General features: G+C 39.5%; 1 protein-coding gene across 1 annotated transcript in view; it reads left to right on the top strand.

Moving 5' to 3' along the window:
- Positions 1-27,699, top strand: part of CA8 (carbonic anhydrase 8) — a 49,697-nt gene that overhangs the window by 15,378 nt on the left and 6,620 nt on the right. The window contains exons 4-8 of the mRNA XM_040545704.1: positions 9,810-9,905; positions 12,330-12,392; positions 13,759-13,807; positions 16,605-16,717; positions 21,761-21,933. Coding sequence (XP_040401638.1) covers positions 9,810-9,905; positions 12,330-12,392; positions 13,759-13,807; positions 16,605-16,717; positions 21,761-21,895 — 456 coding nt within the window. The 3' untranslated portion in view covers positions 21,896-21,933. The remainder of the gene's footprint in view (positions 1-9,809; positions 9,906-12,329; positions 12,393-13,758; positions 13,808-16,604; positions 16,718-21,760; positions 21,934-27,699) is intronic.

The following is a 27,699-nucleotide window of genomic DNA, read 5'->3' as shown; positions in this document are numbered from 1 at the left end:
GCTGGCTTTTTGGAAAGAGAATAGATTTTGGAAGGTCTTTGCAACCCTTCCTTATACAATCTAAAATATTTTTTTTTTACAGTTCAATCCTCTTTCAAAGGTGTCCATGGAGAGAAGAGCACAGTCAGCAAGGGTTCTTCTGGACTAGTTTATGTCCCAACTGAGCATTTATTCTGAATGTTTTAGCTATGAACTTTGCTTTTGGCCTGAGACACTTTGTATCTCACACTATGACTGCAAGGTTGTCTAAACACAATCTCCAGCATACCTTGTACTCTACTCCAAGCCTAATTGTTGCTTCCATCTAATTTGTCTGATTTTAAATTACAGACTTCTTTGTTCAGGGAATGTCATCTTGTTCTGTACATACCCAGAACCTCACAGTTAAGTCACAGACTAGACCTAGATCTTTAGATTTTCAATGAATTGTAACAAGCAGAAGTTGAACAGAAGTTTAGCTTTTCCTTCTCCTACATTATATTATTCAGGAGGATTTTTACTTAACAGTGTTGTCATCTGTGTTTCTTGGCACTGCTTCCAGCCTGTCTTTCTTCCTTAGCACTGACCTCAGCATTGCTTTCAAAGATAGGCACAGAGTTCCCTTTATGTCTTTGTTATGACAATAATCTATGTATGAAATGATAAAGATGATTTAATTCCTACTGAAATTCAGTGGCATTTTGGCACCTATCCACGACAGAAGCCTTGAAAAATTCAAGTCTACAAGCATAAACCAAGTACACTGATTAATATCCTAACTCCCTTGGCTACTTCCTCCTTCTTCTCTTCTACTTGCTTTTGCCCAGAGTTTGTAATACAGTCATTTGTTTTTATTTGCATTTACTTTTTTAAAGGACCATATTTACCTTGACTGAACTGTAATGTTTAACCATGCAGGCTTTATACTTCATGGGGTTTTGCTTCTTTTTTGTGGTACAGAGTATATAAATGTACTCCTGCTTTTTCTGATATTTTCAAACAGCTCCTGTATCAATTCCATTAACTTTAATCCTAAATCTCTCCTTCAGGCTGTTAATAACTAACTTTCTACTTTTTTTTAATCACTTTTCTTGAAGCTGTGTGCCCTGGTCATATCCTTGGTTCGGTCCCCTTGTGAGGATTTGGAACTTAATTACTGTGTGTTATGGTCACTGCCAGCAGCTTAGTCAATTGCTTCCTGAAACAATTCAGTGCCAAGTCAAGTATCAACTCATAAATTCTTATGCACATGTATAATAGCAAGACACATTTTTTCCACATTTTGTCTTTATGTGATATAGTTTATGCATTTTTTTTAAATTATGCATAATTAAAGTATGTCTAGGCTGTGTTGCTATCCATTATTACTAGCTAAAATCCTCAGCTTCATTTCATCCTTCTCAGACCAGGAAAAAGACTTTATATTGGCCCTGGCTAGGTATCCAGAGTTTCCCATTTGTACTGTTCCCTCCTCAGTTTTTATGGCACGTTGTGAGTGTACCGGGGGTGTACTGATCTTTAATAAACCTGGGTGAGTCCAGGAGAACACTTGTTAAGCTCTACAGTAGTTATCAGAGCAGCTGCTTTCTTACCAACTGCATGAAATTTAACAGGAACAAGTGCCAGATTCTGCACCTGAGATGGGGCAACCCCAGCTATATGTGCAGACTGAGGGATGAGAGGCTGGAGAGCAGCTCTGCAGAAAGGGACCTGGGGGGTTCTGGTCAACACCAAGTTGAACATGAGCCAGCAGTGTGCCCTGGCAGCCAAAAGGGCCAGGCGTACCATGGGGTGCATCAGGCACAGCATTGCTAGCCTGTCGAGGGAAGGGATTGTCCCACTCTGCTCTGTGCTGGTGCGGCCTCACCTTGAGTACTGTGTGCAGTTTGAGGCACCACAGCGTAAGAAAAGACATAAAACTATTGGAGAATGTCTAAAGAAGAGCTACAGAGATGGCGAAGGGTCTAGAGGGAAAGACGTATGAGGAGTGTCTGAGGCCCCTTGGTTTGCTCAGCCCAGAGCAGAGCAGGCTGAGGGGAGGCCTCACGGCGGCCTGCAGCTCCCTCACGAGGGGAGCGGAGGGGCAGGCGCTGAGCTCTGCTCTCTGGGGACAGCGACAGGACCCGAGGGGATGGCATGGAGCTGGGACAGGGGAGGGTCAGGCTGGGTGTTAGGGAAAGGCTCTGCACCCAGAGGGTGGTCGGGCACTGGGACAGGCTCCCCAGGGCAGTGATCGCGGCACTGAGCCTGTCAGCCTGTTTGGACAACGCTCTCAGATACACAGTTTGATTTTCAGGTAGTTCTGTGTGGAGCCAGGAGTTGGGCTCGATGATATAGAACAAAGAGGCTTTAAACTAAAAGAGGGTAAATTTAGATTAGATATAAGGAGGAAATTCGTCACTCAGAGGGTGGTGAGGCACTGGCACAGGTTGCCCAGAGAAGCTGTGGATGCCCCATCCCTGGAAGTGTTCAAGGGCAGGCTGGATGGGGCTTTGGGCAACCTGATCTAGTGAGAGGTGTCCCTGCCCATGGCAGGGGGTTGGAACTAGGTTAAGGTCATTTAAGGTCTTTAAGGTCAGTTAAGGTCTTTAAGGTCATTTCCAACCCAAACCATTCTACAATTTTGTGATCCTTATGGGTCCCTTCCAACTAGGGATAGCCTATGATTCTATGAGCTCTAAAGCTGCTTTAATTTACCTTAATAATATAGATTAATCCCTGAGGTGGCATTTACATGGATTCAAAACAATGTTTCAATGCCACTGTCTTTCTCAGTAGTGACAGAAATATGACAAAAAGACATATGGTTACAGTTCCCAGACTAACATGTTTTAGATGCAACTCTATTTAAAATGTGGTGATGCACTACTCACCTATTAGTCTTTTAAAGAACACCCCATATGAATTGAAATAAGGATCAAGAATATAGGAGAGCAATAATATATCTCTAACCTTCAGATGCATTCTTGACCTGTAATATTACTGGACTAAGCAGGCTTTTCTGGAGCTTGTAGTTGCTAGTTGCACAGCTAACCAGAAATACCTTTATAACCTAGTTCTGACCAGGGAACAAAGCTTTCCAACAGATTCATTTACACTTGACACAGCATGCACTGAAGAAAGAAGCTTTTGGAGTACCTAGCTCCTTAGTGAAGAGCAAGAGTATATGTATCGGAAAAAAAGTACAGTGAGTGATTGCAAAAGCAACATGCATTCAAGTAAGCCTAGTGATGATAGTGTCGTAGTCTGATGTTTTAATAGTTTAACACGCAGATCTGAAGCAGAATTATTTTAAAATGATGGTCTTCTGTTGTGTATAGAGCACAAACAGGAGCCTGTTGAACAGTGATCCCCCATGTCGCAAATCCTTAAAAAACTGGCTATGGTTGCTGAGGCTGGACCTACACCCAGGTTATGTACATGTTTTATCTTGCCTCCTGTTGCCCCAGCTGCCAGTGGTTTTATCAGGTATAAGTCTGCTGTAGGACCTGATTCTGATGCCATTGAGGTTCAGAGGACTTTGCTATTGGCACCTGTACCTTGATTCCAAGGAAGTGTGGGTTTGTTATTTCGGTCCAAACTGCCTAGCTTAGCTGATAAAAACATTCCACATTGAACAGTGTTTTAAAGGGATCCCAATAACAAATTGGTGCTCCAGTAGTTTAGCAAGAAGTATTCATAAAGAAAGCAGCAATATTATATGAACTACTTCTTAGGTAGCAACTCATTGTGCAGATTTATAGCAAATTTCTAGCATTTAAGATTATATAAGAGAGCCGAAACATTTGAGCACAGGGTCCTTCTTCTTCCTCGACTGTTAATCAGATATGTCATAACAAAAGATTAGCTGTGATGTATTTCAGAGAGTATTTTCCTATAATGCAGTAGCCTGTCTCACATTGCCCTGGTCTGCCGCTTGGATAACAGAGACCCACTAGCATGTTGCAGTGGGGGATAGACACAATAGTGACTTTCTGACATTGCAGGAGTTAAGTAAGCTCAGGTGAAAGTAAACTTAGGTGAAACTTAGGCATTCACTAGGTGATATTCACTGACAGGATCTGAGAAAGAGCCATCATTTGGGAGTCATTCAAGAGTCATCGTTCTGGCAGTTGTGGGCACTTTGTGCCTGGCTTCCTGACCAAAGAGAAGATGGGCCAGGCTCTTTTGAGAAGTGTGAAAGGGCAAGAGAGGTTAGGTTGCAGCAAGAGAGATGCTGATTAGGTACAAGGAGAAAAATTTCTTCACCATGAGGGCAATGAAATACAGAACAGGCTACCCAGAGAGGTTGGAGAATCTCCCTCCCTGGAGATATGCAAAACTTGGTCAGGCAAGGCCTTGAGCAATCTGATCCAACTTTGAATTAGTGGGTGACTTTGAATTTGTTGCTGCTTTGCATGGGGAAAGGAGAGTTGCATTGGTTGGCCTTCAGAGGCCCCTTCCAATCTAAATTATCCTGTGAGTCTATGTTTTAAGTGCAAACTAGAAATAGAGTAAGGCCAGCAACAGAGCTTAGAAGATCATTTTTTGTAGCACCCTGCAAAGATCTGCAGAGCAGCCAGCACCATAGACAGAGGAAAAATGTACATGTTCTTGTAACGCATTTTTATTGAGAGAAACTGGCTTCCAGAACTAATACTAGGTCATACAGAGTGAAATCTAATTCTTGCCAGAATCTGTCATCCCAGTGACTGATACTGTGTAAAACTCTGCCATCCCAGGCCTTTTCTTTTCAGCTTGGTATAGAAGATGTTTATGTGGTACGGAAAGGAACCGATTAGAGTGTAGGCTTTTCATTTGTTTATTGATTTTAAAGCCAGAATCTCAGGTCCTTATTAAGTTTTGAAGCAGTCTTGACTTGAGACAGGCCTCTAGTTAATGTCAGTGTATGTTTTTCCTGAGCAAGGACATCAGGACTATGATCAAAAGTCTTTTAGTTGAGTGAAGACTGGGTAAAAATTGAGAGGATTCTCAGGATTTGTTCCATACAGAATAACCGTTCTGTAGGGTTCACTCTGCTGCCTGGAATAATTTCTTAATATTTCCCATGAAGGAGAGTCTCTCCAGCTGTTGACAGAGTAAATCAACTCTGTCAGCACTTTATTATTTGCCTTTGTGAGTTTTCAGTTCATCCTATTCCAAGGAAGTCACCACTACAATTCTTTGATATACAGCTGGAATGTTAAAAGGCTCCAAAGTACTTTTTTTTTTCATCCTATTATTATTATTATTATTATTATTATTATTATTATTATGCTAAAGAGTTTCTCACAATCTTTTAATATTTCTGCAAAAATATGCACTGTCTGGCGCTCCAAGCCAGCCCTGAAAATCAGCAGCACAGCTGACTCATTCTGGTTGTATAGAAACATCGGAACTGCTGAGCATCAACACATTAGCTAACAACTTGAACAGAGTCTCTCCTGCTGCAGCTTGTTTGCACTCAGAATGAACCACACTACAGTGAGCTGCCAATACATTGCGCTGATTATTTAAAAAAACCCTTATGGTTTGTTTTCATCAGAGGCTGGCACCCCTTGTGAGTATGCACGCTCAAACCAATGTCCCAAATCATTACTGCCTTCTCAAATCAATGTAAAACTGAAGGCTACCAAAGTACAGACCATTGACCTAGTAAGTCTGCCTGGCTGTTAGCTACTGGTAAGGTACAGCTGCATGGCTGTGAAGTTGTCAGTGTACACAGGTGTTACATTGGTAGTTTCAAGAGTTGTAAAAGCACTGGGGTATTTCCCCTGTGCACATCTGATTTCCATTAATATTAACAGGAGTTACAGGCCATGTTGGTTGTGGACTGTCCTTTTTAGAGTTCAAATTTTTGTAATGTTCATAGATTTTTAGCCATTTTTTTTCTGTTATCTGAGGTTTTAATCTAATGGCAAATTACAAAAAAAAAAGAAAAAGTGAACAGAAGGCTGAACAGTTCAGAAAACCTCATGAATGCATAGGATAAACAACAATTTGAAAGGAACACTTTGCTAAGCAAACTTAGGTCTTACGAATTCCTTGGTAATATTTCCCTTTCTGTATCTCTTGTTCATTTACTTATCCAGACCCCATATGAGCTACATTTTTCCTCTTCTGCAGAAGAATTCATTTGATTTGGCTTCCATGTATTTAGACAAATGTTGACATCTATTTATTTAAATGCACATGCACAGGCTTATCAGAGGGCAAAAGATGTGAGGCCTTGTGACCTGTTGTTAGGATGTATTACGGTATTATTATGTCTCATTAGGTTACCTGTCTAATTTCAGCCTGTAAATCCCTAATGACAGAACCTTTTCTGTGAAGAGCTGTTCCAAGTATCTCCTAGATTCCGAAGATGGGAACGTAATGGATACCCTGCTGGGTCAGACCAGCGGTCCATCCCGTATTCTGTCTCTAGCAGTGGCAATAAGAGATGCTGCCTGAGGAGAGCACACGAGCCTGACCTCTTTCTGTATTGTACTCCTCGGTCATCTGCGGTGGTTGGGCTAGGAGTGCTAGAGGCTACATTTCTACCTGTTCCCTTTAGTATCTGTTTTTAGAAGATTTGTCTGTAACTTGTCAAACCCATTTATATTATGGTACGATATGGCTCCGCAAGTGTTTATGGCAACAGGTTTACAATCTACTGTGTAAAAAATAGACGACTAATCTACTGTAATAATCGCTACCTCTAAGGCAGTCACAGAGTAGCATTTTTAACACAGACCAGAAGTTTGTTCTACATTGGTCTGCAGAAACGTGGTACACAATATTGATTCTTGTTCCAAGGAGTCAAATATTTATTTAAATATTGAGCATTTAAATATTCCACATTCTTGAGTGGAATCTCCAAATTACAGGAACCTTTGAGCCAGAAGGTGATGAATGTCCATTTCAGTACCTTTAATAATGTTGATTCCTAGACCTGAACCTAGGCAAGGGTACATCAGCTTTATGCAGAACCATTTTTTGTCTTTGTGTTATTTTCTTTTTGTCGTAGACCATCCTGACCTCCGTTAAGTTGGTGGAAAGGAAGGAGGCCCTAAGTATGCAGAGAATCTTCTTTCCCCAAGTAAATGGCAAGGCCTAGAGATATGCTTGAAATGGGTAGCTAATATTTACTTATAAACTAATATTTACTAATATTTAGCTAATATTAATAACTTACTCTTCCCATGTTGCCGGGAGATGTGGGAAGAGGTGCTGGCCGGTGGGTATGTGCTTTGGAAAGCAGTTCTATCCGCAGGGTGTTTGGCACCATGTAGCTCCTTTCATGCAGTCCCTGTGTATTTTACAGCACGTCCTCCTGGCAGGCTGTTTATGCTGCCTCACAGACTAATTCTAGATGTCTTAATATTTTACACAGAGGTTTGGATATCATTTTCCTGGCCAATATATAACATTAGCATAGAAAACAATCTCTGCCCTTAAGAGCCTAAGACAGAACTGCAACCTCTTTCTAGATACCCTGGGGTCATTGCTGGCACGGTCTGAAGTGCTTGCTCATTTTCCTCTCTCTGAGGCTGTGTTTACCTTTCAAACCTTCACAAAAAAATGCTGTTGTCTGAACACGGAGAAACATCAGATTACAGACTTCACCTCCAAAGGAGCGCAGCAAGCTGCTGAATGTCATGGCGGCCTTAGCCAAGCCCCGCCTGTTGACACAGTTGAAGTAATGGGCTTGTTAAATCTGGCTATCACTCTCGGCGACAATAGTTCCAGTCGCCAAAGGAGAAGCTTGCTTTGACATTTCAAACAAAATGAATGGCGGTGCCTTGTGGTATTGTTCTCCGCAGCACCAAGGACATCGCCGTCGGGACTGCAGTCACTGCAACCTTTTCCGTGAGCCTGTGCACTCCTGCCTGCCTGCCTGCCTGCAGCTGGCTCCCGTTTCCTTCGGCAGGTCTGGGGTTTGGTTAGGATCGTGGGACTCCCTGAGCCCCCTCTAGTGGATGGCTAATGCAGGCTCCAGGCTCTGCCGGGGAGAAGGCAGGGCTCTGCCTTTGAGGGTGGTGGTCTGTTTGCTAAAGGGAGTGTCAGAGAACGGACTGTCAGTATCCGATCCTCTGTTTTTATTCTTCTAAAGGCCAAAGGTAAATCAGATGTATAGAAAAGCTTTTTATGTCTGCTAAAGTACATGACACCAAGTACATTCATGGGAAATAATGAGACAGATTAGCTCTAACAGGGAGCATTTGTATGTCTAGAAGTTTTATAGCAGTGGTCGAGTACATTTGTATCAGTGTTTTTCATGTGTGAATGAATTTTTTTAAAGGTTTCATTTTTTAAGTACAGCAAATGCCTGTGATCAATATGACCAGAATTATTTGCAATGATAACTTGAAATGTAATTTGATTTACAGTATGTTCATTTAAAATTTTACATTGACAAAGGCTTATAAGATGACAAACATCAAGAGTAGCACCTAAAATTATCCTCAGAGGTGAAATAAGGGGAGTGGAGCAGATCTTCTGAAATGCTGAGGTCCCTTGGTAAACTCCTGCTTGCCAGAAGCATTTCATGGGGTCTGTTACTGGGCCAAATTGAAGCACAAAACCAGAAAATGTTACCTGTTTTACAGACCAGTTTGTCTGAAGGTGGAAACAATATTAGTTAAGACAGTGATATTTTAACTTTAGACATGCCTGAGCAAAATTTCAATCACTTAATTTTACAACAGGAATTAAATTTAAGAGTTTTTTTTTTTTAAGCTGTTTTATCTATTTGGAATGTGCAAAAGTTGTTGGCAGATAAACTTGAAAGCATCAGTGCTTAGGATGTTGAAGCTCTGCAATGTTACTAGACTCAGCCACAGAGATTACATTTTAGCATCAGTGCTGGAGAAACTCATGTTTGAAATGTATATTACGTCTCAGTAGATGGTGGTGTCCCCTTCCCTTCCCTTCCCTTCCCTTCCCTTCCCTTCCCTTCCCTTCCCTTCCCTTCCCTTCCCTTCCCTTCCCTTCCCTTCCCTTCCCTTCCCTTCCCTTCCCTTCCCTTCCCTTCCCTTCCCTTCCCTTCCCTTCCCTTCCCTTCCCTTCCCTTCCCTTCCCTTCCCTTCCTTCCCTTCCCTTCCCTTCCCTTCCCTTCCCTTTCCTTTCTCCAGGGCTTTTCGCAAGTCAAGATGGACAGCTGTGACACTTCACCAGGACAGACTTGATGTTTTCCATCCAGTGTCTGCTGCCTGACGTGTTCATGCATTAAATCCTACGGGCCCTGCTCCCTTGTGGAAGGCAGTTGAGGGCTCTCATTTTGCTCTTTAGCATCCCTTTCACTGCTGCCCCGAAGGTGATCCTCCAGCCATTCTTCTCTGCTCAGTTTTCTCTCTGTTTAACCTTTCCTGAAATCACTTCACCTGCTCTTACTGCTGAGATGTGAGTGACTCATCTTGGAAGGTGACATGTGAGACAAGTGACATTCAGATAATACAGTCGGCCAGTCCAATGTATGTCTGGACAGCCTGTGTCCATAATCATACCTTGGGAGAGAGCTGGCAGGATGAGAGGCAACACTGGCAGGTTGTATTAGCTGGTGTTATTTCAGTGTTCAAAGTGAGGGAGTATGTAACTCATCATTACTGTGGTTATTCACACCTTTGTTGCAGATATTTGGTAACTGGCTATAGATCACTTTTTCTGCAGCTGACTTTTTTTTTTTCTTGAGATTCCTGATTATAATGGGAATCCATTTAGATATACATGCGTAACCACAGGCATGCATATGCATGCGTGCACTCAAATGTGGAGGCTTTGTTAATTGAAGTTAATTTCTGGTGTGTTTGTTTTATTTTTAATTACAAAACATATTTCTTCATTGATCTATTTGCACTGCTTTGTTTTAGCTTCATCTAATGCACTGGAACTCCACACTGTACAGCAGCATCGATGAGGCAGTGGGGAAGAAGCACGGCATAGCTATTATTGCGTTGTTTGTACAGGTAGGTTTTCTGTGCAGCAGTTGTTACCAAGCACTGTCATTTGTGTGAGGAAAATTAGTCCCTTTACATTTTCTTTCATTTTTAATGATTTCATGAAATAAAACAATGTGTGGCTGCTGGTATTCTATTCAACAGACACTTCTCTGTCATGTCTCCTGTGCATGTGCTGATAAATAACTCTTGTTTAAGTAGTATATTTAATGTATATTAGTTCAAGAAGGGGTGATATGTAGTCAAACCATCTTTTCTCTGTGCGTCTGGCTGTAAGCAGACATCCACTCACCATGCCTGTGACGACAGAATGAAGACTGTCAGGAGGTGGAGGTGCTTCGCTGTCTCTGATGTGTTCTTCTTCATTCCTGGCCAGGGCTGCAGTGCAGGGATTGGGGAATTATATAGAAGAGAGGAGGAAAGAGGAAAAAAAAACAACTAAATAACCCATTGACCCAAAAGCCGGTAGCAGAGCTGTGCCTTTTTAAACACAGGGGCAAGTGTGTTTTTACACACAGCAGAAATGTGAGGTGGGATCCCATTACTTCTTCAGAGACAACAGATCGAGACTGTACTGAGTCTTTCTGCACATCTTCAGAGAAGCCTATGACATGGAGGCTTAAAGCTGGCTGGGGAGAAGGCGTAATGCAAGCTGGGAAGTTAGGCCCATAATCTAATTGCTGCCAAAGGTTTTTCAGGGACTGCATCGTATAAAGAAGACTGTCAGTTTTACTCCTCAAACACCAGTTGCTCATCCTCCTCATGAAAAGTGGCAAAATGTTTTATTTAAATGGGTTTATAGGAAAAGATTTAGAATTCATGCCTGGATCAAATGGTTTTTCTTTCACAGTGATATTATTAATTTGTCATATTTCATAACGAGTTTATGAATGCCTTTGAGCTTTACCTCTGTTTGAATTTAAAGGTACATTGGTTACAGCTCCAACACTGAGACAGAACTGCTAAAAATGGAAGTTAGACAGTTTTCATTCTCTCAGTTTTGTATCCTGGAGGGCTGTGTCATAATTGCTTATGTAACTCACCTTCTAATTCTAGCAGAGGTAACCTTCGAGTTAGTTAGAAAGTTATATATAAGTTCTTAAACAAATATGAAACTTAAATGATACACTTTCCATTTCTGGTCTCTCTCTCACTGTAGTCTGAGTTCTTAAGCATTCCAAAGTGCTTTTTCATTAGCCAGGAAAGGCTTCATGTAATTAAAATTGACTAAGGAAGAAGAGTAGTTATGCTGTTTATTAAAGGAATGAGGAGAGGAAATTCAGTGACCATTTCCCACTGATGGCATGGAAATATAATAGTTTTGCACCACAGTTCTCAAATGCATCATTTAAAGGTTAATGAGAATATTTTCACTGTCTTAAGTGACAAACCTTGGTGCAATTTAGAACCTACATTTTTGAAGTGATTTTGATATCTTCCATGCACTTTGATGGTTTTAAATTGAAATCCCATTCTGAAACAAACGAAAACCCTTTTAAATTACTGGAAATAAAAGCTACCTTTTGTTGATGTTCAATTATTTCCTTCTAGTGACTACTTTTCCATTTTATTCCAAAAAATAATAATCCAAAAGCAAACTATTTTTTCAGCATCCAGCTCTTCTGCTCTCTCTCATTCCCACTTGATTCCTCACATTATACGTGTACATGTTGGCAAAGAAATCAAATGGAAGGCCATTCTGAGTCTTTCTATTTTGCCAATGCTACTTAGAAGGTAAAAGTTAGGGTCTTTGGGTGGGTGATTTAGATCAGAAGCAGCTGAAATCAGTGTGCAGAGTGAAGAATGTTCATGGAAACTGGTTTCTTTTGAAAGCCTTAAAAGACATTCTGTAAAGACAGTGCTGCAGAGAGCCATGCTTTTGCCTGCAGAATCCCAGGGATACCATGAGGGAGGGGATCTGCCATTCTGCACTGTGCAGGCAGGAAAAACACTCCCCTGAGCCTTAGAGACATGTTGAGCCAGATTTGCAGCACTGTGGGAACAAATTCAAGAAGTGTCTGTCGTGTTTGTTCACTCAGTTCCTTTCTGTGTACTTTTCTGACAAAAACTGGTAAGGACAAACTGTATCCTTGGCATTTATATGTCACAGAGCTGCATGATTTTGAATTTACATGCAGTATATGGTGCAAAACAGGCTTAGTCAAAATTTACCAGTCTTAACTGTGACTCTTTTTCTTGCTCTGTCAGTTTTTGTCTCTGCTTTAAAGTTATTCAGACCTTGTCTAATTTTGGCTGATGCCTTTATAGTAATTTCATTGTTTGGAGTTGCCATGTATCAGTGTATTTGGTTAATACAAGGTTGGGTAGCTTAAGTAAAAACGAGTACAGAACTCACTGTTCTGGTTGACTTCTGTGTTTCACAATTTCAGATATAGCAAAACACTGAAATTCATCTTTGCTGTTGTATTTCAGATAGGAAAAGAACATGTAGGCCTGAAGGCTGTAACTGAAATTCTTCAGGACATCCAGTACAAGGTAAGGCATCATCTGAAGAAATGTTTCCTTCACAGGCCAGAGATGAAGTAAGTGAGTGAAAGATGGATATGAAACCCCGAGGCCAAGAGAATGTTTTCAGACTTATTTGTAGTAAAACCACATGTGAAAGCCATAGTTCAGTATCAAAAGCTCAGTATTTTACAGTATTTTCAGATGAAGTACAATCTGTGTGGTTAACTTCCTTTGTCTGATGTCCAGAATGTTCGATCTCCTATACTAGCAACTGATTTCAAGTACTGCCTTTCCAGTGATTATGGAGTCAGTGTGACTGTAAGCACTGCAGCATGCTTAATGAACACTAGTAACAGCATCTCCAAACTTTTCTGGTTTTGATTTGTAGAGGAAAAAATAAACACCTGTATTAACTTGCAGTGGAAAATCAACAAAAACACAGTGCTGCCTTGTCAGGGGAATTATGTGTGGGGATGCTGAAGAAGAGATTAAAAACACAGCTAGATTGAGGAGATCTGAGTGCTCTCCAGGATGCTGACACTATCTTATACTACCTTGGGCAGTCTGCTTCCATCCCTCTGTCTGTAAAATGGGAATAATCATACTTACCTTGATTTTGAAGCATTTTGAGATATATTATTGAGAAGTTCTATATTGTTCTGGAGAGATTAGCCATTCATGTCAGTGGGTGCTGAGATGTAGAAAAATGAGAAGCTGTTATTAAAAGAGAATTTAAAATCTTCTTTTAGGCAAATAATAGATGGTAAGCTTCAGTCATGATGTTTAATATTACATACTCATTGTTTCTGAAGGTGACTTCGACAACATTAGTGTACAGAACTGTACAGTTTCATTACTGAAGACACAGCTAAGTAGATGAAGGTGGTGGGAAGCTTCATCATTAAGAGCGTGTTATGCTAGTGGCTTTTGGAGGGCCAGCATCAAACTTACTTTCTGCATACATAAACTTCTCTTGCTTTAAATAGGTGAATCCAGTATTTAGTGTTTTCTAGATCAGTCAAGGAAAAGCTCACTTTGTCCCTTGTTTTTTAAACTCGTTTTGTATGGAACCCCTGAATTCCATGTAGAGAAAGAATTTTAAGGCTGGGGTCTGGAGGAAGCAGAAGAACTAGAGGCAGAAAGTTAACAAATTGCTGAGATAATCTTAGAAGTAAAACATGTATTAAAACAAACAAACAAACAATGAAAACCGCAACTGTTTGTGTAGTTGCAAGGACAAACACAGTGATGATTAAATGGGGAATGTTAATGAGGTTGCTTTGCACAGAAATTCAAGGTTTAATGTTAGCAAACACACAGTGTTTTACATTACCATTCATCGTCATTTTAACAAGAAACTAGAGATGAGATTGATTTGTATTCATTTTTTCAGGGAAAGTCCAAAACTATACCCTGTTTTAATCCCAACTCTTTATTGCCAGGTAGGTGCCTTTACTTACTTTTGTATGGGTGGATTACTAGCTAATTGCAGAGGCTGAAACAATCTCGATCTAAAGAATAGTCTAACTGCAAACCTGAGAGTGTATGCCATCAGGTGATAATGCATTTTCCACGTAATGGTGCTAATAGGAGTAGGGAAGAAGTCCCTTTTGAACTTGAGATAAATTCACACTTCCATCACGCAAGTGGAATGTGATATTGTAGTCCATGCCCTGCTGGCAACCTTGTGGCTAGATTTCTTGATGATTTGTTATCCCACCTAGAGGGAGAGCGATGTGTAATCCTTTCTCTACTTCTGCATGAAATATGAAGATGATTTCCTTAAATAGAGGCTTGTTATAACTTCAGAAAATGTAAGGTTGCCCACTTACCAAGTTAGTGTTTTGTCAGCAACAAAAGACAATGCCATAATGCAATGGCAGTTGTATAGGATACAGGGGGTAGAGTCAGTGGGAGGCAAATACAAATTCATATAGCCAAGGGTAACAATAAGAAAAAAACAGTTACTCTACCTTGTCTTGAAAAAAATGTAACTTTAAAAAAAATGCATTTCTACAAAACAAATATTTCTGCAAGGAATCTTTTGAGCTAAATTTCATGCCACAGTAGCAAGATATTTAAACTAATTTTCCAAATAACCCTGGTCTATATTAAACTATTTTTATTATATAAAAAGAATATTGTTTAGGTTGCAAAGTCAAGCGCTCAGCATTTAGGAATTGCAGGAATTAAGGCTGGCTGCCTGTGTCCATTCACATACATGCATGATAAAACATATTTTACCAGAATTTATTTTTACAGCACCCCTGCCTCACAGTTCCTGATGCTGATCAAGTCACATAAGCCAAATTTTTCATAAGTGATCTCTAACTATGTGTTCCTCATTTTCTAGGTGGCCGACTTGAGATCATGGGGTCTGATTTGCAGAAGTGCTGAGTGCTTACACCTGCAACTGAAGTCAATGGGAGCAGTGCTCTGACTGCATTAAGTGCTATAGAAAGTTAACTACTCTGAGAAATCAGGTTCTAAGCATCTCATATTGAACACTTCAAATGAATAGATGCATTTGACCTTAAACTCTCTTTGTGTCAGTTCCCCAGCTTTAAAAATTGGGAGTAGTCTGTCCTTTCTCACCACACCGGGGTGCTGAAAGGATAAACTTATATATGTGAAGCACTCAGACACTGAAGAAATGAGTGCATTAGAAATGAAAAATCAAGAAAATTAGTCCTTCTAGGAAGCAGGATTTGAACAGCATGAGAAAAAGAAGACCTAGGACCATATATTATGCTGAGAAAGCCAAATATTAGCTGCTGCTTTTCAAGATAGAATCATCCATCTTTGCAAGTAAATGATGAAAGCTTCTCTAGAAAATTCATATGTGATCATTTAATGAGACAGTGTCATAATGCATGCACAGGATGGGCTGAATTAATTCTTGCAGTTCTTAGGTTTGAGTGCTTGACAATGCAACTTTCTTGCAATGGATTTGCTATGTAATTCCGTAACTGAGAATGAAAATGATATCAGCAAACCAAAATGCATTCACTGACAATCACAGGCTTCATTAGCAAGATTTAATTCTACTGACATTCCTCCTAGCTAGTAGTGAAATGGCAGTAACAGGTTAGGTCAACCAAGCAAGTTTATTCCAGTTTCCATCCTCCCATCCTGTCCTTGTCAAGCTAGTCACAAGCTTCCCTTGGCTCTCCATGTCACAATTAACTACCCTTTGTCTCCAATTGCTCTCTAGGTTTGTTTCTTTTCCCCTCTTTTACAATCAAGCAGTTTATTCTACTTTAGCTGAGTCAGGAAGTCATTTATGACTATGGCCTATGGCAGAAAAGGACAGCCCTGTGTAGTTTGACTTAAGTGCGGTGTGACTGGAATGTCTGGGCAATAAAAATTGAAATAATTAAGATAAAATTTGTTGTATGTAAAATTAAAACTCTGCTGGGACAAACTGTTGTATGTTTTCATGAGAGACAACAAAGTAGTCTCTTAAATAAACATCGAGTTTTCTCCTGTGGAGTCCAGCTCACTTTCCAAAGCTAGCAGGCACTAGTACATCTCAAAAAACATGTCACCAGAATTATGAAATGAAAAGTTTGGTTTGGGCTGTTTTGACTTTTTTTTTTTTTTAATTAAGTAAATTCATCTTTGAGACATATCCTAAATGTAGAATTAAGTCACAATTTTACACATCCCCTCTACCTTCAAAATGGGATGTCTCTTGCCCCTAATGTTTTCTGCTTGTCCTAGGGATAAGGGATTGATATTTTAATCCAGCAGTGAACTTCAAGCTCCATGCAATAGTGGGTTTGAGATTCTGCACAACCAGAGTGTTGAGAAGAAATACAATTCCTCCATTCCTTTTTCAAATGTGGAGTGAGGCTCAAAGGAGAGCAGGTCAAACAACAGTTATTGCAGAGAATGTGGAGTTGGGAAAGCTGGAGGCTCTTTCCCAAGTTATGGTTTATTTGCTCTGTTAGTTTAAGGAGTTGTGCTCATGGTACTTGCCATGTCTATAAAGTGGCATTTTCATCTTTAAAATACTCATCTACAGGGAGAAGTTACCGTTACGTAATGACTATGTGCTCATGTGCGGTCACATGAGAAAGTAGTGGACAGTGCTTAGCAGGTTATAAATTCACACCTTACCTTACTGCATACTAACTTCATCATATGAGCAAGCCCGTGGCTATCGTGTTGTCATAATTAAAAGACAAAATCCTCTTCCTTAGTGTCATTAAAATTCCACATTTCTTTTAATTTCAGATCCTCTACTGCGTGACTACTGGGTGTATGAGGGCTCCCTCACCATTCCACCCTGCAGTGAAGGTGTCACCTGGATATTATTTCGCTATCCTTTGACTGTGTCCCAAGTGCAGGTAACAGCTGTGCTTAAAGTGACCTTGGAATATGGTTATGAGCTAAAGGTTATAGCGTGCAAATATATATATCAGGGCATTATATTTGTTCTCCATGAAGATCCCATTAGATCAGTACATGGCTTTTCAAGTAAAGGTTAAGCCTTTTGAGTCACTGAAGGCAACGCAAAGGTCAGAGATGAAAAACCTTGTTATCATTTATAATCTGCGTTTAAAATAATTCTTTGTTTAAGTGAAAGAAAAAGAAAGAAGTCAAGGGGCAAAAGAAATTCAATTCTTTGTAATTGTAAACTTTCAAATATCACTGCTTTTTGATGTTAAAGGAACAAAAAAGCTCAGGGAGATACTGTGTCCCAGAGGATGAAAAATGTTAACATTGTACAAGCTAGCTATATTGCATTCAACTATATTTAACTTAACCCTGCTGTTTTTTAGTTTTATTTTATAATAAATGTCAAATGGAAACTACCTGTTTAAAGTTGATTTCACAATATTTTTAAGTATATTTCGTTATATCTAACAGTCACATAAGTATTTCTATATAAGAAATTTCAAGCTTGTCAACAAATAATCCCAATAAAGTAATGAAAACTTCCAATGATTATTCTCCTGCAGTCTATGAGACCGACCTGGAGAAATGTAGGTATATTTAAGTGAAACTACCTAAAATCCCTGAAGCTGAGTGCATTAATTTTTATTTTCTGCTCTGAAGGATGTGCAAACAGAAGGAAAAAAAGCATAAAAGGTGATAAATTCATATTATTTCAGCTTTAATAATCTAAAATTTTGCTAGTAATCCCAGCAGAATATTTTAACAAATTACCATTTTAAATCAGCAGTGCTTTTTTTCCACGTGAAGAGTGAATTCTAGTTCTAATCATAGGATAAAAGTGATAGTTCCCAATAAGCTTATTTGTATGTTAGCTGCAAATTAAATGTATTTTATCAATCACTGATCTGTTATTTATTTATTTACGAAAGGATAAGTCTTATGGCTGCTTACTACTGAGTAGATTTAAACAGAACTCTGTTGGCACTATTAAATTCAGAATAACTTTTAAAAACAGTGCATTTTATAACGTGGCAGCTAATTGCTCAGATATGGTACGGATAAATAAGAGGACTTAATCAAAAGTGTAGAGATAATGGCTGTAAGACTGAGACCTTGTATAAAACATTTTAGTTCATGTTAGTTACATCCTCTGTATTCTCTATTCTTTTATAATCCAGTCAGTGGACAGAGGAGGGTATAGTTCAAGCCATGCATTTTCTGGGAGATGATGTGGGGGGTGAATGAGGGAGGAATTACGCAGAAAAATGCAACTTTAATTAATGTTTGTGCTCATTTACCACAAGAAAACAAAACGCTGGAATGTGGTATGAAGGGGATAAATCTCCAGAAAAGAAATACTATGTAGTGGTGTAACAACCCATGATTCAGTATTGCCTTCTTGCTTTGATTACTGAGCTTACCTTTCTTTAACAGAGAGCCTCCCATATATAAATAGTGTCTGGGGAAAAGAGAGGGATGCATTACGAAGGCCGGCTGTAGCTGAAGCGTAAATGGTCTTTGTTGCTGCATTGCCTTGGTTGGTATAAACTCAGTCCAACGAGAGCATCGCAGTGATGAAGGTCTCACAAGTCATGGAAAGGCTTAGGCGACAAGATTTCACCCTGCCACTGACATTGGGTGCAGCTGAGATGTGTCTCTGGAACAGAGAGAGATTGGAGTAGACTCATGCCAAGATGATCCAGAATACATGAAGAGCTTTGGCAAATTTGATTCCTGGAGTTTTATTACTGACTTCCGTGGGAAGGAGATCAAATCTTGTCTGAAAAGCTGCATCCTGAAGTATTCTTTTTGCACATTCCTGCCCTCCTTTTGTGTTTTTATCATCCTCACTTATCTTACATTAAAATATACAGCACAGAAAGAACTGCTTTGACTACTTTTGTAAGACCCCTTACCCATGATGTACACTGCTGGAATACAATGCAAGAAAATAGAAAAATCTCTCCTATTAGGCCAGCAAAGAGCAGGAAGAAAATTGAAAAAGACTTGATTGTGCTTCTCTCCACTGTATATATACTTTTAATAGGACATTTGTGAATAATGTGCTTTTTATTCACTGAAGCCCAGAACAAGTGCATTGTCTAAGCCAGTCAGAATAGGGGTTTTACACAATGGTGAAGTGAGGAGCTGTTGTTCTGCTGTACTCATTGTCAGAGTTAACTGTTTTTGTATTGAATGGCGAGATCTCTAGTCCTTTTGTCTATTTCATTCAAAGTCAAGTCCTAGAGGGCAGAAATAGTAACTAGCGTTTAGAACTGGAGTGGGAGTTGTGCAAAATTTGCGTAGTAGTCTGTGAAATAAAACTATCTGTGAAGTTCATGGTATTTTACTCACTGGGAGACATGTCTGTTTTCTTGGAAGGTGTGATGAAGGCATGTGAAATTCTCAATTAGAAGGTAATACTTCTGTTTCTCACGTAAAATAAATGTTCATGTAGAAAACTTGAAGATATTCTTTGTTTTGTGCATCCTACTCCTCAGAAAATATTTAAGTAAAACAGAATAAAGCAGTATTCAGAATCTGACTACTGGGAAGTGGCAAAAACATTCTTGCAAAATTCTGCAAAATATAAGCTAACTTTATTTTCACTCAGTAGAAGCGTGAATGTTAACATTGTGGAGTTACTCTTTCACTTTGCTTCTGAATTTCAGTGTGAAAAGTACTGGGTCATACTTGGGGACGACTGGGTGTGGATGGCTATTTCTGTTAAGAAATGTGTGAATATTCAAGGATGTTTATCTGTGTGCCTCTAGAGTATCTATTTCCTCTACAGGGTGTACTTTACAGCATTGACATGTAAGGGGTTGGCATGAGATGGTGAAGAGGAAATAGTAAATGGTTCCGTATTAGATGAAGCAGTATGAATAGGGCACACATACTGCCTTTTCACATGGAAATTTAATATGAAAAGTAGTATCAGCACAGCTAGTGTCCTTTTCTGACAAAACCACGTCTCAAAACTGAAGCAGGCCACCAAGTATGTCACCAAGTCTCTGTCATTGGGGTCTGAACCATGATATGAAAGATTGAGCAAGGAGACTGGTGGGCTCAGAAGCAATTACCCCTCCAGAGTGGGGCTGCAATTCCTGACTTCCCTGAAGAACAGACGTGGGGATCCGATCAGTTTTTTCTGACTGAAGAAACTGGAAGCTGCTTTGTGAGGAATACCTCCTGGAGAAAGATCTCACTGTAGAGACTGGGGCAGAGCATTTGTAGTTGTAGTAGCAGGTAACTCACAAATGCCAGGTTTGCAGAGTCTGCTCTTCCCTATCCTTCATCTGTGTTTGAAGTCTCTCACTCTCAAAAGATCAAACAAAAGACACATTCCTGTAAAATGCCTCTGCCCCTTCCAAAACTACAATTATTTCAGACTTCCCAGAGTTGATTCAGTTTAGTGATGGTGAAAGACGGTACAATACTCATATAGTGATTTAACAGCATTTGACTCCTGAAGACTTTTTCAGTTCTGAAGCCTGTAGTGGGTTTGTTTTCAGTTTGCTTTTGATAAACATTTAAAAAAAATCTTCCAAAATAGGAATCTGCTTCTAAAAGCATTTTCAAGGACCTTCTATGGTTCTTTCTGTTTTTCATCTTTTCAGTCTAAACTATTGCTTTATATCTCAGCTGCAAGAAGCAGAGCAACGTTCATTTCTAAGCACGCTGGCTTTTGAGGAAAAAGCAGCATAGCAAAGCTAGCCTCTAAATCAAATAAATAAGTCTGTATCATTTCTGCTTTAGAGTGGAAAACAACAATGAAGGCGATTGTCTTCCAGGTTGCAGAAAGAAAGAATTCTCTGCAAGCAATATAAGAATAAAAATGTCATTACTTAGTTTAGTACCTCATTTCCTGTAATTCTGGAATCACACTTGCATTCTCCCTTTAACCCTTCATAGGGTGTTTTTCATGGAGAAATTCATCCTCTGCAATCTCTTAGATGGTAAAATGATTAAATACTTCAGGCTCCATTTTGCTTTCTGTATAGTTTCAGTTTCAAGTTCCAGCTGAGCTGAACAGTGAGACGCGACAGGGTTGGTGCAGATACAGAGCCTCTGCCTAGGGGAGTCAGCCTTCAAGTACATTTGCTGTATCCGGCTAAGGTAGCTTGACAATATGCCAAAGCAAAAACAAACACAATTTTAGTAGTAGCTGTAACTACATATTTAAAAGACTAGACACAGCACTGTTGAACAGTAAGGTATGATGTTGCTGAGAGATGCATTGGTTTTCTTAGCCTTGCGTCACACAGAGCTTGATGCTTATACGAGGGATGAAGATGGAAGCTCTGACATTTTCCCCTACATCAGGTTAAAGTGAAATCTAAAGTGAGTCTGTGCACCAAAAATACATTGTTTTGGACCATTTGAAATGTTTTATATTGATTTTTGATTGTATTTGATTTTTAAATATATATTTAGCACCTATGTCTACAGAACTTTTGAAGTGATATTTCATTTTGATTTGAAAAAAACATATTGTTATGTAAAAGATGTCACAGACTTCCTCTAAAGTTTAAAGCCTGTTTAAAATTCTCCTGATTTAGCAAATAATATTAATTTAAATGAAGCAACAATTTCACACAATAAATAAATCACTGGAAGAAATACAAAGCAATTTCCAGTTGGCTGAGCTATTCCTGTACTTCTTTGAGGAAGACCATAATGATTACTCTCATGTCACAACTGTGAGGTTGATTTTGTGGGGATGTAATCTATAGTGGGTAAAAAGATTATGGATCCCAAAAGAAATTATGAAAGCAAAAAGGATATGTTTGCTAAACGACATGCATAAAAGTTCTTATTCTTCTCTATTTTGACAGTGCTGATATATATATATAATGATCTTAGCATATGGTATCTGAGCACTCCAGGTTTCAAAGCTGCAGAAATGGCAGGAAAGGCTGATTTCAATCATTAGTCCCATAACGAAGAATGTATCTCAGCTTCTTCATGTCTGTTTTTCTGCCTTTCAGATAGAGGAATTTCGTAGACTGAGGACACATGTTAAAGGTGCAGAACTTTTAGAGGGCTCTGATGGGATCCTAGGAGATAACTTCAGACCAACTCAGCCACTTAGCGACAGAGTCATCAGGGCTGCATTTCAGTAGCAGAAGAGGAAAACCAACAAAAATCAATTTTTATTTAGGTAAGTAAAAGCTTAGTGGAAAAAGCAAAACTTTGAAATAATTTTCATAGGGAAGATATCGCCGAAGGAAAAAAATGAGTTAATTTCATCTCATATTATGATATATTTTCACAATTATAAATTTTTACACTACTGTCCTGTTTTATCCTGTGGTATAACACGTTGGTTTACCTTTCTGAAATGCTAATAATTGGAATAATTGGGTTCTTTACTGGCTGGAATCTAGTATGTGATTTAGTGAATTAAAATCTTTCTATTGACTTCAGTAGGCAGTCGTAGGCAAAGTTAGTTCACAGTTACTTCTTGTAGCTTTAAATTTCCCCTACTGCAATGAGTGAGAGCACATTATGCCTAGGGTTATGTGATAGGTTTCCCCAGTTCTGAAGGACACTGATTTCTTACTGTTTTTAGAAGACGAGTCACTGGTGAATCTTGTGATCTAGTGTTCTCTTAAACAAAGTACTAATTACTAGTTCTGGAGGTCCTTTTTTTTTTTTTTTAATCCCTTTTTCCTGTTTTAGAATGCTGTACTTTCCCAATCAAACAATGAATCTTGGGCAAAACCAGTGCAGATACAAGAGGAGATAGTTAAGTAACTTCTGTCATGGCCGATTTTTCATGTTACTTCATTCCTCAATGTAGCTGCTGCCTCTTGTCCTCAGTCATGCTTTTTTCTTTCATTGGCTCACAGAGCAAGGATGACTTTGGATTCGGTACAGAAGAGCTAATATACACGTGAACTTACATTATCCACACATGAGTTATTAAAACCGCCCCTGTAATATTCCCCTAGCTTCTATCAATTACAATATAAATTCCCTTAGTACTCAACTGTTACTCCTAAAGCTCATTACACTTAGGTAATCAATGCTTCACTATAATGAAAACCCTGGTAATGAGATTTTTAGAGTTAAAGAAAATTTGCTATCAAGACAGCTAGTTACCTTGATAATGAGTCAGACACCAACATTTATGGTCGTTTTTGTAATAAAGTGGCCCCACCTTGATACCAATAGTATGAAAGCTAATCTGGAAAATGTTTAAAAAAAGAATGAATCTGTTCACTTTCTTTCTTTAATAAGTCCTACTACTTTTTAGCGTTATAGAAATGTCCATCTCCTATTCTAAAATAAACTTTAAAAAAAATAACAAAAACCATAGGGTACCCTGTTTTACTGGTAGAATCTATAATATAAAGGCATCAGTTTTTCTATCTGCACATTTCTTCAAAGCCATATGCTTATAATAGAAGCAATTCTTCCAGAGTTTCACCTGGAAGCATGCTGCTGAAAGGTTTTTGATATACACTGTAGGGTACAGACATTTATTTGTATATTAAACTCACGCACTATCTAGGTCAGTGCTGGAACTGCCTGTTTCACTTCAGGCTCTGTTGTGGGGTTAAACTTCTTCAGACTGTGCTCTGGTCCCACACTCAACTTCATATAAAGTTAACAAATGATCAGGCAGTAGATAATGCCTAAAAGAGATTAATAATTCAGTGCTTCCAAAAATGGATCTGTTAAAACCTAGTGGGAAGATTATCTTTCCTCCCGTGCTTGACAAATTATTAAGTGGTCTGGGACAGTGGCCAACAATTTAATGTTCTTTTGATATAGTGTAAGCATTCAATATAACATATGCATCTAAATATTTTTAATGTGTTTATTTGTATTTTATAACTCTATTTAATATTAACACCCCAGAAGTTAAGTAAAGAAAGCAAAATACTAGTCCTTTTATTAATATTGTTTTCTCATTCCTATATTTGAATTTGGGCACACCCTGAAGCCCAATTCTCAATTACATAGTTCTCTGCAGTCACGGAATGTCGTCACTTTAATCTTGAAACGGATGATTCAAATTCATCCAGGCTTCTGCATTAAAATTACTTGGGAAAATCATAGCAATATTAAAGTACGATTTTTCCCAGAGAATGAATAATGCTCTCAGGCCAGTGCAGGTAATTCAGGTCTCTAACAGTGAAATTACTTGACACTCTGACTTTGAATTTTAAAAATGAAAGAGCTTCCCTTTACAGTGCTGGAACTGAAATGTGAAAATTTTCCTTTTGCTTTCATGTTTGAAATTTTATTACATTTGTCGATACTTTTGAAGAATTGTTATAAATAACAAGATTTATCTTGGCCATGCTTCACAAAATAATCTGCAGTTTTAATTCCCAAATGATGGAATTTTTAATGTGAAATGCCAGTGTTCACTGTTGGGCTGTGCTAATTTTAGACTCTTAAGTACTGAGAAAGAACGGTGACTCTGAGCATTGTGTAGCCCACAGAAAAAATGGCAACTTGGCTCTACACACCTGTTTGAAGGTCTTCCTTCAATAGAATCTGAAAAGATCTTCCTTTTAGTTTTGGGTGCATCAGTCCAAATAGTAGTATTAAATACTGCTAAATAGCCAATTAAAGGCTCACAAGACATTCTTGCTATTGAGTTTGTCTCTGGGGAGCTGGGAATTAGATATATGAAGTCTAAAAGGAAATGGTGTGGCCTTGATCACCTCTCTTCTGCACTTTTCTCCTCAGAAAAGGAAATAAACAATCTTACCTATTTTGTTGTGGTTTTCTCAAACTGTTCTCTCCAGGTGGAAGGTGTTGAAGAACAGTAGCTCCCCACACATACCTCAGACATCCTCAGAATAGATACCTCCCCTCCTTCCTAGGAATGAATAATGGTCTTTTAGCTGGGGCTTCTAACATGGGTTATGAAGACTCAGTAGCAGATGGGGAAGTAATAGTTTGCAGAGTTGGATCTATATAATGATCCAAGAGGAAGTATTGCTTGCTTTCAAAGAGAAGACTACCTTTTATTTTAAAGGTCTGGTATGTCTTGAATATTACAGTTGCAAACATACAGGTGGACTTCTTTTCTGACATGATGCCCCTCTGCCAAGGCTGCTGGAATTCCTGTCTGTAGAGCTGTCAATATTTTCTCTTTCATTTCAAGCCAGTGCAGTGCAAGCACTCGAAGAACCTTGAGAAACATTAGTTTTCTGTGGCCACATCACTCTGTCAAGGAAAGGAGACAAATGTTCCTTTATAAGTGGTGTATACACAGGCATAGAGAGAGGTTGTGTAAAAGGTCTAATTAGTTTTGACTGAATCAGAATGCAGGCTTTATGCATTCCATGCTCATAAATCTTTGGAGCATCTGCTTTTCAGCCTTGATTGAAACCTTGACAGAACTGAGCCTTTTGTGGCTTATGATCAAATGGCATATGCTGATCTTTGATGCAATTTGTGGTAGCTTGTTGAATTGAAGGCACAGATGACACAAACGTATATCATATTGTGTAATCGGGTAAAGAAATTATTATTTTTTTGACTGTTCCTTTATCGTGAGAGAGAACAGATCTCAAAATAGCCCCCTCCAATTCTGGAGCAAAATTTGTCTACGATGAAACAGAGATATTAAGGAGGACACAGTAGGTAGAACTTTGTAGCTCCACTGCTCCTTTTAACCTGGTTGGTTTTAGGATAAGTTTTTGCTGCTTAGTTGACCTCTTCTGGCTCTGTTTTTCCACTAAAAATGCATCTCTATCCTATAGCCTGGGGTTAGTGAACCTCTCGGATCTGTTCTGTGGATTTTTTTGAAATATATTGTTTACAGAACAACCTTTACATCTTTTCTGCAATTGCTGAAGTTTTCACATTTCCATAGAAATAAAACTTTTTTTATTATTGTTTATAACCTATTTTAGTCTATCACTAGACTAGTGATAGAGCTAGTCAGGTGATAGGGAATTTGGATGGAAAGCTCAGTGCAGATTTGCTTTCAGATATAGAAGGTAAAAAATTTGAATTTAATTTTAGACTGAAGAACAGTAGAATCACAGAATAGTTGTGGTTGGAAGGGGCCTCTGGAGATACGTTAGTCCAATCACTGGCTCAAAGCAGTGTCAATTACAGTGGGTTGTTCAGGGCAATGTCCAATTGGGTTTTGAATAATTCTAAAGATGAAGACTCCACAACACCTCTGGGCAAGCTGTTTCTTTGTTTGAGTGCCCTTACAGTAAGAAAAGCTTGAATGAGATTTTCTGTATTTCTCTTAATTATTTTTTTGTGATCTGTTGCTGGACTCTTTCCAGTATGTCCATGTTTCTCTTGAACTGGGGAACTCAGAACTAAATCCAGCACTCCAGACATCTCACCTGTGAGGAGCAGACATGAAGGATCACCTCCCTTGAACTGCTGGCAATGTACTTCCTAGTGCAGCCCAGGAGGCTGTTGCATGGGTGCATTGTTGGCTCATGTTCAACTTCTTGTCTAGCAAGACCCCTAGATCCTTTTCTGAAAGGAAAGAGAGGAGGGATAGTGTTATGATCCCTCAGTGTTACTAGTTTTTGTGAGAATTATCAGTATTCCCAAACTCTGTTATATTCTGGGGCTTGTCACATTATCTAATGTATTTTTTTCAGTAGTGTATTCTTCATTGAAAACAGCATCATCAACTGGCGCCATCTACCTCTATGCTTGTGCAAAGCATTTTACACTGTCCCACATTATATCCTTGTCTCCAAATTGGAGAAACATGGATTCTATGGATGGGCCACTCAGTGGATAAGGAATTGGCTGGATGGTTGCACTCAAAGAGTTGTGGTCAATGTTTCAACGTCCAGGTGGAGATCAGTAATGAGCGGTGTTCCTCAGGGGTTGGTATTGGGACCAGCACTGGTTAACATCTTTGTTGGTGACATGGACAGTGGGATTGAGTGCACCCTCAGCAAGTTTGCTGATGAAACCAAGCTGGGTGGTGTAGTCGTCACACTGGTGGGAAGGAATGCCATCCAGAGGGATCTGGATGAGGTGGGCCACTGCAAACCTCATGAGGTTCAACAAGGCCAAGTGCAAGGTCCTGAATCTGGGCTGCAGCAATCCCAAGCACAAATACAGGCTGGGTGGAAAATGGATTGAGAGCAGCTCTGAGGAGAAGGACCTGGGGATGTTGCTTGACAAGAAGCTCAACAATGAGCTGGCAATGTGTGCTTGCGGCCCATAAAGCCAACCATATTGTGAGCTGCATCAAAAGAAGGGTGAGGGAGGTGATTCTCCCCCTCTGTTCTGCTCTTGTGAGAACCCACCTGGAGTGCCGCATTCAGCTCTGGGGCCCCCAGCACAAGGACACGAACTTATTAGAATGAGTCCAGAGGAGGGCCATAAGGATGATCAGAGGGCTGGAGCACGTCTTCTCCTATGAAGACAGGCTGAAGGGGTTGGGGTTGTTCAGCCTGGAGAAGAGAAGGCTCTGGGGAGACCTTATAGTGACCTAAAGGGGGCCTACAGGAAAGCTGGGGAGGGACTCTGTCACGGAGTGTAGTGATAGGACAAGGAGTAATGTCTTTAAACTATAAGAGGGTAGATTTAGATTAGAAGTTAGGAAGAAATTCTTTATTATGTGGGTGGGGAGGCACTGGCACAGGTTGCCCAGAGAAGCTGTGGATGCCCCATCCCTGGAAGTGTTCAAGGCCAGGTTGGATGGGGCTTGGAGCAACCTGGTCTAGTGGGAGGTGTCCCTGCCCATGGCAGGGGTGTTGGAATTAGATGATCTTTAAGGTCCCTTCCAACCCAAACCATTCTATGAATATCACCTTGAATCGACAGTGATACTGAATTCAGTGTGGCATGCTTACATGTCCACATTCCTTTACAATCAGGCTGCATAAGCATGATTCCATTCTTATTATAGTTAAATGTCATTGCTCCCATTTACCAAGGGGAGATCAGATAAATGCCTAGTATCGAAGTC

This window comes from Cygnus olor, chromosome 2 (genome assembly GCF_009769625.2).
Source record: "Cygnus olor isolate bCygOlo1 chromosome 2, bCygOlo1.pri.v2, whole genome shotgun sequence".
Lineage (NCBI taxonomy): Eukaryota > Metazoa > Chordata > Aves > Anseriformes > Anatidae > Cygnus > Cygnus olor.
Note: the sequence above shows the minus strand (reverse complement) of the source record. Positions and strands in the feature narration are given on the sequence as shown.